Source organism: Pieris brassicae, chromosome Z (genome assembly GCF_905147105.1).
Source record: "Pieris brassicae chromosome Z, ilPieBrab1.1, whole genome shotgun sequence".
NCBI classification, from domain to species: domain Eukaryota; kingdom Metazoa; phylum Arthropoda; class Insecta; order Lepidoptera; family Pieridae; genus Pieris; species Pieris brassicae.
Window position 1 is genome coordinate 12657279 of NC_059680.1, and position 11609 is coordinate 12668887.

Genomic DNA, 11609 nt, shown 5'->3' on the forward strand with positions numbered 1-11609 from the left:
AAATATATTTGTAAGTAATAGGTACACCTTGTTGTATTTGGTAAACATCAGGTAACTTCTATCGATTTCAACAATAGCAATAAATATTTGATTCGGCAGTTTTTTTAGACAGTTATAATCATTAGTATCGGTCCTATGGAAACGTTCGATGGTAAAAACAGAATTTACTAAAATCGATTACAATTACGATATTATAATTACAAACTATGTATTAAAGTACAACAAGAATTAAAGAAACTGATTACATGCGAGTTCTATTTATCCGTAATACATAATAGGCTGCGGTGTAGCGTGTTCTTCATCCTGAGATTTAGTAATAATTTGGAACTGAGCCAATACGCAAAGTTTCTCGTTCCGTAAAAATAACCCATACGTGATTTTCAGTATCCACTGCGAATAAACGTGTTTAGAAAACTGCTTCGATATTTCAGGAGTTATTATTATGGTAAATATTTTTAATTTGTCAACTACAACCTAAACAAAAACAATACGGCTACATAACGACACTTACATTTACTTTTTTATATCAATATATAACTAACATTCGGATTTGTTTATAATCGTTTGAGAACAATGGCTTTATTGGTTAATTTATAAGTAGTACCATCTGTTTGTTGTTAATAAGCAAAACATAATGCGTTATTTATCGCAAAATAGTATTTAGTTGTTGTAATTACAATATTGATTATTTAAATTGATTGCGTTATTTGATATAAATAGAAACAAGATTTTTTATTTATATAAGGTGAACCACAAGCAGAGCGCATGTGCAGAACTCGCTGGAACTGCGTACGCATAGCTGGGGCAGTCGTCGCTCTTTCTCCGCAGACGGCAAACCGCAGTGCACGAATTCGTTGAGGGTTTAAGCAAGAGCGGATTCGAGAGCAGCAGTCAGCCTGTGGTAGACCATCGTGTGACCTGCGTTAGTCCTAGATATTAGATAGTTAGGCTTTGCTTGCTTTTCTACGTGTGACTTAACCCGCTACATCCTATCCTTCAATCGTGAGAGTGTATGTTTCAGACGAGTTAGGTATGAAGAGAGCGGAGCAGCGGCAGAACAAAGGAAACACCATGTCACGCAGCGAATCCACGGTCAGCCGACGCACACCGCACACACCACTCGGTCTACCCGACAGCGTCAGCATAGACTCCAACCCTATGCTCACCATATACCGGTAACGCCCTAGCCTCTGCGCCTAGCGTCGTGTCTCTCGATCAAAACTGTTCTTCGGACGATCGAAGGACAGGGCGTCAACCATGCTCAGCAATGCACGACACAGTAAAGTTCAGCGCCACTTCACTCGCTGTCACAGTCGACGTCGCATGATCCCCGCGGCGCATCTCTGGAGTGAAATCCATCGAGAGTGCTACGATATGCTATGCTCTGATCGCTTGCTTTAAGACGAATTATCAAATTGTCGTGAATCCGTAGAAAAAACAAAGGCCACGGGCCCGATTTGAACCCTCTCGTTTTTCAAAGGTATCGGATTTTTGGCATTTGACATTTTTCTATTTCCCATCAAGCCATCAGGTTGTAGCTAGCTTAGCTTTCATATCAGTGCCGTCGACGAGGTAAGTTGTCATTAATATTATTAAAAACTTACCTTTCTTCCTGACTCCCGCCTTTCCTTTTTCACTTACTATGCTTTATGGAGTTATACAATTTAATTAGATAAATTGTATGTAGCGTAATAGTTAGATAGTAATAGATAGTAGAAATAGCTGTTTTGCAGACAAATTTGCAAATATTGCATTTAATTTAATTTGTATATGTTTTTGTCTTATAGCGATATCGTGTAAGTATAAAAAAACTAGCTACACTAAAGCTATTTTTTTATCATATAGAATTTATTATTGAGCTTTCAATTTTGAAAATAGTAAGCAGTTATTGAAATAGTGTAGTGTTTAAGCACAAATGTTGAATAAGCTCTTTATTTTATAATAATTTAATGATTATTATTATTCACCGTTACCGTTAAGATAAAATGAATAGACAATTAGATAAAAACATATTCATGAAATATACAATTCAGACATTTGACTTTGGAACGTGATACGCAGATGCCGAGCACCCATCGCGTCACTGGACTGTATGGACGATTTCAGCACAAACTCTGCTCTGCACTTATTTCAACCAGGTACATATTAAGTTCCAACCTCTCCCAACCAATTTTATACTTTTCACTAAATTATTTGCAGTTATCATTTATTTATAACAGACTCAGTTCACTTGGCTTTGAGATATACTACAACTCATACAGCCGCGAAAATTATTGATATATGTAAATGTATAGTGTTTATAATAAATTGATTTCCCAATATTTTTGTAGCCAGTTGGGAAAATATGGCACGTCAGTCGTCAGTGTATATGGGGAACCACGCAAGTATGCCATCATCAGTGACTCCGGGACTTCGTTACAAAAACATGGGCAAGTCAGGATTGCGAGTGCCCAACATAGGCCTCAGCCTGTGGACTATGCTGAACGAAGATGTCGCTGAAGACCTCGTCATGACAGCTCTCGAGAGTGGAATCAATTTATTTGATTTATCTAAAGCTCATAACGGTAAGCCTTTTTAATAATAACTAACTACATTCCACAAGTATATTAATAATGTCTGATAAAACATAATGCTGGTTTTTTAGGCTTGACACTTTTTTGACTAAACTAATAAGTTTTAACGGTTTTAGCACAGGGTGAAGCAGAATTGGGCAGAATACTGAAGAAAAGAAACGTGAAACGATCCAGTATTATTATTACAACCAAAATCTATTGGAGTACTAAGTGAGCCTTCTCTATTTTGTGCTTGTTTATTAGACATTTTGAAAAAATATTATAACCATTAACCCTGGTATTTCATTTTTCTATAATTTAACGGCTGTGTTCACAAGGATACGTATATAAAAGTAAAACTTATTTCTTATTTTTAGGTGTGAAGAAAGAGGTCAATCTCGAAAACATATAATAGAAAGCGTGAAGGAGTCACTGGGGAGGCTCCAGCTAGAGTACATAGACTTAGTTCTTGTACATAAAGTGGATCCCGTGTGTCCGATGGAAGGTAAGACCCTGCATTGTATATAATAAAAAACGATACTCAAGTATTGTGTCAATATTATAAATTGCTTACTGCAGAATTGGTCCGAACAATGAACTACCTCGTAAACCAAGGTTACGCGATGTATTGGGGTACAGCGCGCTGGACTCCATCCGAGGTAAAATGTACTTTTTGCCTTATATTAAAATGTATCATGTAGTTAAATGTATTTTAATAATACAATAAAATGTATTTCATAGATAATGGACGCGTACTCTAAGTGTCGATCATTCAATTGCTGTACGCCGGTCGTCGAGCAGACTGAGTACCATATGTTCTGTCGTGAAAAGACCGAACTGTACATGCCAGAAGTGTATCATAAAATTGGAGTGGGTCAGTATATTAATTTTAATATTCTTAATGTTATATGTACCTCTCCATGATCGATGGTAATCATTGTCTTTATTATATACAGGAACTATGGTGTGGTCTGCACTTACTACTGATAAGGGTTTGCACCATGAGGAGGTGGCAGAGTTATTTGCCAAATCTCGGTTCAACCGCAAGTACAGCACATTTAGCTGGTGGGAGGAGGAAGTCGTTGCTAACAATGTAACTAAAGCAGACATTAAACTTTCTTAACATAATATAAGTTAAATTAAAAAGAGCTTTAATAAATTGTTTTTATAGGAACTCGAAAACAATGAATCTACAGTAGCCGAAGAATCACGAAGTTTCAAGGACAAACTGAGAGCTCTCTCCGACCTAGCAAATGCCTTGAGCGAGTATAATTCATGATTCGCTATAATTATAAAATCGAGTTATTCATATTAACGCCTGTCTCATTGTGTTTTCAGATTGCTCGATAAGGCAGTTGTCGGTGGCGTGGTGTCTTAAAAATGAAAATGTAAACTGCTTACTTCTAGGCGCTACAAGTGTCGAACAATTCAAAGAAAATATACACGCACTGCAGGTATCTTATTCAGGAGGCGATTTTTATATTATAGAGAATATCATATCTATCATAATCCTAAAAAAGAAAACGAGTAATATGTGGTTTCAATTAAATATATATGTTTTATATTACACAGATACATTAAACAACATAACAACGACGGACAAAAACCAAGACTCGTTTTCATTTTTATATATTTTACTATAACTGTAAATTAATAACTGTAATTTTTTAATTTGAGTTTATAATTATGTACTTGCAATTTTTTTTTAAAGTCAACTGAACAGTTCATGTATTATTGTATCATATGAGTCATTTAATTTTATTTCACAGATCGTGCCTCAATTGTCTCCGGCGGTGATTATGGACATCGAAAAAATTCTGGCAAACAAACCTCAGCGACCCCCGATGATATCAACTCTGACGATGAGAAACCAACAGAACGCCAAACCAGACGCGACGTAAGTTAGTTTATTTAAGACTGAAGTTTCATTATGAATCTTTGCATAAGGAGTACCTTAGCAGTAGCTTAACGAAACATTTGTACCTTCAGTGATGGCACAGAGACGCCGAAAGAAGATGATGTAGAAGCCAACGTTGTGACCCCCGAGAAGGAGGAAGAAGTCAGGGGTTGTGCGGTTCAATGACATTGGTGGAAAGGAAGCTCTGACACGGCTTCCAAGTCTAGTAAATCTAAGGTCAGCTTCGAACTCAATATTATAACAGTAATAAAAAATATATTGAATAACACAGTGTTGTCCGTTGTATTACAGGACTCGCTGCTAAAAGACTCGAAACCTAAGTTCTTTTTGAACAATGCGGGCGCGGTGATACGGCGCGTAGAACATGACGGCGTGACATCCGATACAGTAGTATCTGTATCTTCTTTGAAGGGCAAACAACCAGCATCAGGAGGCAGCAAGGGTAAGAAGTCTAAGTCGGAATCCTCCCAGTCACGTTCTGCCTCGCTGCAGCGCTCCACGTCAGGGCAATTGGCGAGCTCCCGAGACCGTAAAATGTCTAGGTTCAATCTGGGATCACCTGCTGATGTATAAAGTATGAAACATGGCGGAATCCAGGGCAAGAAAATGATCATAAACTTTTGTAAAATTAGATATACATTTTGTAATTATTTCACTTAAGGACAAAAACTGACATCGTTTACCACAAATTAGTTTAAGGTATCACTATATAGAGGTCAATATTCATGTGGCTATAACCTATAATGTTTTATCGTTACAAAAGAGAAAAATATTATTTACTAGAAAATAAGTGCCTCCGTTACCTACCTAATGGAAGTAATGTATATTATTTTAGTATAGTAAATATATAGTTTAGTATGTAGCGCATAAATTGCTGTATATACTATTTTTATTTTTGAAATTGTTTAGAAAGTTGTCACACACATGAACATGACTTTCACTAAATATTATAGTATAAAGTACTTATTTTAGCTATAAGGTCAAATAAATCTTGCGCACTGTGTCACATATCAATTGTTATAACAATGTGATTGTAAATAGAAATGTAATAGTCAATTTACATGAAAGGACCGATTTAATGTTAGTAGGTACCATGCGCTTTGTTGTTTGACTAAACTAAATAATTCAATCAGCCTTATGAATGTATGTATATAATATAGTGTTAACCAATTCAAATGTTTTTCATTGTATATGGCGTGTATTTTTACTGTCTTTAAGCTTTAGAATAACCCTCCTTGTGACATTTTGTTTTGCAATTTTATTAACTTCGAAATTGATAAGTTTGCGTTGCAAACGGTATTTAGGTTATTTTATTATTTATTGAAATTTTATAGAAATTACAATTACGATCAATAAAACAGAGTACTTAATTTTTTATTAATTATAGTAAATTTATTATTATAAAAACTTCAAATAACTCCCCATACCATAAAAGGGTTCATATTTTGCAACAAAATATAAAGTACAATCTACATAAAATTTATGTAGAAAATGATATCAGTATAGTCAATATATTTTTATATCAACATTCTTGTCTGCTGTTTTATGGTAGTAAGGACATTACTTGTATTTGGTTAGGATTACTTAAAAAAGTTACTAGAGAATAACATGAGTGGAGTAGTCAAAGCTACATGCTGCTTTACACAATCGTTGTTGCTAAGCAATGCGACAAGAGGGCGCTATGAGAAGCACTTAGGCGGGGATTACGTTTTTAATTAAATGTACTAAATCTCCGAACGAATATCGAGATTGTTCTGCTTGTAGGGCACGCATTAAATTGAATATTAAGCTTTCGTTTGAATGTTATGAAGAGAGGATACAGAATAATGTTGTTAACGATCCTAAGTCTTTTTGTCATTATATAAGGCCGCGGTATAGTAATCCAGTACATCAAAATTCTATTTAAAAAAAATGGCGAGGTACTATCAGATACGGATTGTACGGCTGAACGCAATTAATTATGTAATCCTTATTATGGACGCCGGATTGCAGGTAGATGCTGCATATTTTAATTACAAGAAGGCGTTTGACGTCGTGGATAATGAAATACTTTAATCGAAGTTGGCCAGTATTGGGTTCACTCCAAATTTTTTTTTGTTAATTATCTGCGAGATCGCTAGCAGTATGTAGAGTACAATGGGTGTCAGTCGCAACCATACTGCACTAAATCAGGCGTGAGTCAGGGCAGCAATCTAGGGCCATTGCAGTTTGAAATAATGGTGAACGATTTACCAGAAGTATGAAGACATGCTAGATGCCATCTTTTTGCAGAGGATCTAAAATTACTCATGTCAATCCAAGGGGTGGACGCCTATGAACGCTTGCAAGGAGAGTATGTGATATGGATAGAGTGTGTGAGTGGAGCAATAAAGATAAGCTCCAATTAAATATTAACAAATGTGCCATGGTGATATTCAGTCGCGCCAAATTGCCTCGTCATCATGAGTACAACGTGTCAGGGGTCAAACTCGAGCGGGAACGTCAGTAAGAGACTTAAGAGTGCGAGTGGAAGCCCAACTGAATTTCCGGGATAAAGTAGTGGACATTTGCAAGAAAGCATAGATGGGATTTGTGCTTCGAAGGGCAGCAACGTTCACTAATATTAAAGCCATCTAAAGCTTGTACAACGCTCTGGTTAGAAGTATGTTGGAGAGTAACTCGTCTGTTTGGGCCGCAAGAAGCTAAATACTGCCTTATGTTGGAGCGCATACAGAATAAATTAGCACGACACCTCTGTAACAGACTGTATGGCGTCTATCCTTTAATGTACCCAACATTATTTGCCTTAGAGATGGTGGGGTATAATAAATAGGAAACAAGACGGGACTTACAGTTGGCCTACTACGTACTGAAAGTCTTGAGGGGTTTAGTGTGCACCCCAAGTGTACTCCAAGAACTGCGTTTCTTTGCACCTATAGGATATGTGCGACGGCGAAGGCCTGGGTTATTTGCGATACCAAGGGCATAGGTAAAGAGTATTTTTTTTCACAGTGGGGTGCGAAGTAAATAAGTTCCGCTTTGAGTAAATTTTTTTTCGTAAAACTTAATATTATTTTCAATACACCCAATAAACAACCATAAATAGCTTGTCTAACTCAAGGACACATTAGTACCAATTTAGTGGATATTATGAAAAAGATACAGAATGTAGATTTTTTCGAATTTTAATAACAGTCAACTTTCTTAAAAAATGCAAAATAAATTATAACTCTGGAGGATTTGAGTTTAGGGACCTTCCGTAGAACAATTGTTTGCTGCTGATGATCTCATCTAACCCCTAGTTGCGTTTGATCCACGACTTTTTGGCCACCGTGTGTATACTTAAATAAAAAAATATCTAAAAGTTCATTGAATTTTATATAAATTGCATGTACAAAATTCTGTCAAATTAACATTTTTTTTTAAATGCACTAGCAGAAGTTCCAGAACTTGGAAATATTTGTCACATTTTAAGGGGTGTGTACACAAGTAGCAAATATGGAACCTTTACAGTTTCCTTAAATCTGTCTATCCCTCTGTTTGTATATCACATTACTCCATTCTTCGTTTAACTTGGTACACAGTTAAAAGTTGGTAAGTATAACTCTTAAGTGTATGGGAAGTCCCAAACAGAAATAAAATTAAAGGAAAATCATCAAGCCTACATCTGTACTGTGTCAATAGAAACGTCTTTAAAAATGCAGATGAAAAATGATAAGTGGCAATTTGGCTAGGTGTATGTAAACCCTCAACATATTATATCCTAATCTGACCTTGCCATGCTCTTCATGGGCAACACATATTCAATATTTTGATTCATTGTACCTATGCCTCTATATAGTTTTGTAATATTATAAAGTGGGAGTCTTATTAAAATATTCATATAATAGGCTCTAATTAAAATATAATGAAACTGACAATAAAAGTACTTGATACCTCAAGCTGCTCTAAAGTACACAAAGTATATAATCAACAGAATGGAATACATAACTAATTTTGAACTAATAAAAGAAAGAAACATGAGCAAATTTTACTGTTGCAGAATCAGCAAGATTCAATTCAATCTAATAAAATTACAAAATTAGTTATCATAATTTTCACTATACATAAGGATAGTAAAATAATTCTTGATATAAATATGAAAAGTTTGAAGGAAAATTTTGATTTTAAATAGTTTAATTTTCTGCAATTAAAACCTAGTACAACATACAAGTATATTTATTGTAAAATATTAAATAATACAATACAAAAATTACTTACAAAATTAATTACAAAAGATTTTTTTTACAAACATATCAAAGTAACATTGCTTGTGGTGGTGTCCATGGGTTGGGTTGTCCCGGTTCTTGCAAACTGTACTTGTACTTCCTTAAAATTTTCTTGTACATGGTATACTAAGATGCATGATACTAACGACCTTTGCAATTTATAAGTGGTGAAGAATGATAAGCCCCTGATTTGAGAACTGGTAAAAACATTCTGCCTTTTTTTAAATTTAATATGTCATAGGTATAAATAGTATCAATATAATTAAATTATTTAATTCAGAACAGTAAGAGGAAGTCTGTGGCTAAGATCAAGACTTAGAGTTAAAGCCCTCCTCTTCCTTTTTAGTTAATATTGTTTGTTTCTATATTTTAACATATTGAATGAGTTTAAGTAATATAATTGAATACAAAGATTAAATAACTATTTTATCCCATTGCTTGTTCCAATTTTATTTTTATTTGTGATTACTGGAAGAAAACTTAAACATTTAACAATTTTCCTTAACTCCGATCAGAAGAAGGATTGGGAGGATATATTTTGTAGAAAGTCAAAAACATAATTTGTAACTTTCTTGGAATATATGTTCTAACTCCACAGTCACTATTAACCCAGATAAGCCTGAAACTAAAATTTTCTGAAAATTTTGAAAAAAGTTACATTATTTAGTTTATTAGATCTTATGCAACATAAAAAAAAATATGAAAAAAAAATTAAGTGTAAGGCTTTCAGGGAAACAGCCGTCCTATATGTAGGACAGTAGGATAATAAGAGGAATTAAAAGACCATTTATGACAAAACAGAATGTAATCAAAAAGTGTAGTTTATTAGATAACTATTGATTATATTACCCATTGTTATATGTAATTTACTAGATTAACACTATTTATGAATGATATGTTTCAAAACACTTGACACACACTCCAACATCACATTTCTTGCAACGTGTCAAACATTTTTTGTGACATTGACGACAGTGTGTTTGCTTCGATTGAGGAATAACCAGATGATTCATTTGGTCTTTACGACTATCAGCATGTTCACGATGGGAGGGTCGGCTAGGCCCTCTTTTGGCATTTTTTCTGTTTGATTCAATCAAAGCAATTGCTACCCTTCTGCGAAAGCCAAGATGATCCAGTTTTCCATGATTTATTTTATATAACTGCCATGCATTATGTTCGGCAAGATCAATCATGTGTGTGAGCAACGGCATGTACCATTTCTTACTTCGTATACCAATTCGGTAATGTGAAATATTTTCATCAGACCGATCCACTCCTCCCATATATTTGTTATAGATGGACACCATATGTGGTTCTTCTATGACAATGTTTCTCTTTTCACTTTGTGAGAAGCGTTTGGCAGATTGTTTAGGATTTATTCCTACAGCATTAGAAGCAATACTGAATATATTATTGTCATGCCATTTAGCAATAATGAACGAGTTGTCATGTGTAATCGACAGCACCACGTTCCTTTTTTTCAGTAACTTCGATGTAATCAGAGGACAACTAGATGTCCTGTTTTCTCGAACTGTCCCAGTGCAACGAAGGCCTTTCTTTGTTATCTCTTCCAGCAAGGGCGTCCCAGTAAAAAAATTATCAAAAACTACGTGGTAAGGAAGGTCGAAGCCACGTGAAATCAGCACATCGCAAAAAGTGAGAAAAACGCTTGCACCCAGCCCCAATTCTTTATATATTAGATTGCACATAGTTGTAGCACCTTGGTATGGTTCCATCCATAAAACATACCCTAACCGTGTAGCACCAACCCAAGCTTTGAACCCGTACCTAATAGGTTTACCTTTTATGTGCTGTTTGCAGCCATGTCTACCATAGTAGGGGATCATGGCCTCATATACACTGTAATGCTCTTCAAGAGGAGAAAACTCTAAGAACCTTTTATTTAGAAGTGTAACTAGGGGGCGTACTTTTGTGTATTTGTCTTGCAAATCCAGATTATCATTGACATGAAGGTGGCGAAAAATAAAGTCAAATCTATCCCTAGTCATAGCCGAGCTGATCAATTCATTCTTTGTATCAGGGGAGTTTTCCCAATACATTCTTCTATGGGGGAGCCATGAATAACCACTAACCAACAATATGCCGATGAAACATTTCATATCTTCAGTGGTTATGTCTCCAGGCAAATTCTTTTTGACAGCATATTTATTGCCCTCTGACACCAACAACGAAATAACATCTTCATCTAAGAAGTTTTCAAACCACTCAATTGGGCGCTTATCTTGGCAAGCGCCTTGAACATCTGGCCAATTCACGGGATTTTTTGCCAAGTCCCGTTTTCTCCATGCGTAGGTACGCCTACGTTTAGTTCGACCTGTAGAATCAGAAGGTTCTTCTTCTGTATCACTCACCATAATCTGCCCTTGAATCATTACTTCAGCCGGTTGAAGCAGAATGTTTCGTGGCAAATTATTCAAAGTTACATTATCTTCTTCACCCGAATCTTCGTCAGTGAGACAGTCAGGATCAACAGGAGGAGGTAGAATACATATCAGTCGTTCTTTATAATCTTCTTCATTATCAGAAACATTTTCTAAAGCATCTAAAATTTCATGCGCAGCTAACGGTCTGTAAAGAAAAAGTTGTATTATTGTACTAAAATCATGTATATTATCCTACTGTCCTATATATAGTACGCTAGTATTTGTAACAAGTTATACGTAATTTATTTATATTATTTTGCTAGAATATTTATTTAGTACAAAAGTTAAGGTTATCAACTAGATATTAACACAGAAAAAAACAACTCACGAGTAAAATATAACTTTTTATACATACCTGTCATTTGCCATGTCTGCAACGCACTTTTATTACACACTTATAAGGTAAAATATAAGGTAAAAACTGTTAAAATAACTGTCTTTTTATTTT

General features: G+C 35.1%; 1 protein-coding gene across 5 annotated transcripts; it reads left to right on the forward strand.

The window, feature by feature from the left end:
- Nucleotides 1-346: 346 nt before the first annotated feature.
- Nucleotides 347-5634, forward strand: LOC123718901 (voltage-gated potassium channel subunit beta-2-like). Of its 5 annotated transcripts, none has more exons than XM_045675875.1 (15): nucleotides 347-445; nucleotides 746-943; nucleotides 1022-1175; nucleotides 2062-2138; nucleotides 2331-2564; nucleotides 2690-2783; nucleotides 2930-3057; nucleotides 3132-3211; nucleotides 3294-3426; nucleotides 3509-3645; nucleotides 3724-3814; nucleotides 3891-4006; nucleotides 4322-4449; nucleotides 4542-4686; nucleotides 4762-5634. In XM_045675875.1, exons 3-14 carry the CDS (start codon nucleotides 1033-1035, stop codon nucleotides 4633-4635), a joined length of 1455 nt encoding a protein of 484 aa, XP_045531831.1. In that variant the 5' UTR covers nucleotides 347-445; nucleotides 746-943; nucleotides 1022-1032; the 3' UTR covers nucleotides 4636-4686; nucleotides 4762-5634. The 5 variants fall into 5 exon arrangements, with proteins under 5 accessions (XP_045531831.1, XP_045531829.1, XP_045531830.1 ...); XM_045675873.1 differs by having other exon boundaries at nucleotides 746-922; XM_045675874.1 differs by having other exon boundaries at nucleotides 746-901.
- The last annotated feature ends 5975 nt before the right edge of the window (nucleotides 5635-11609 follow it).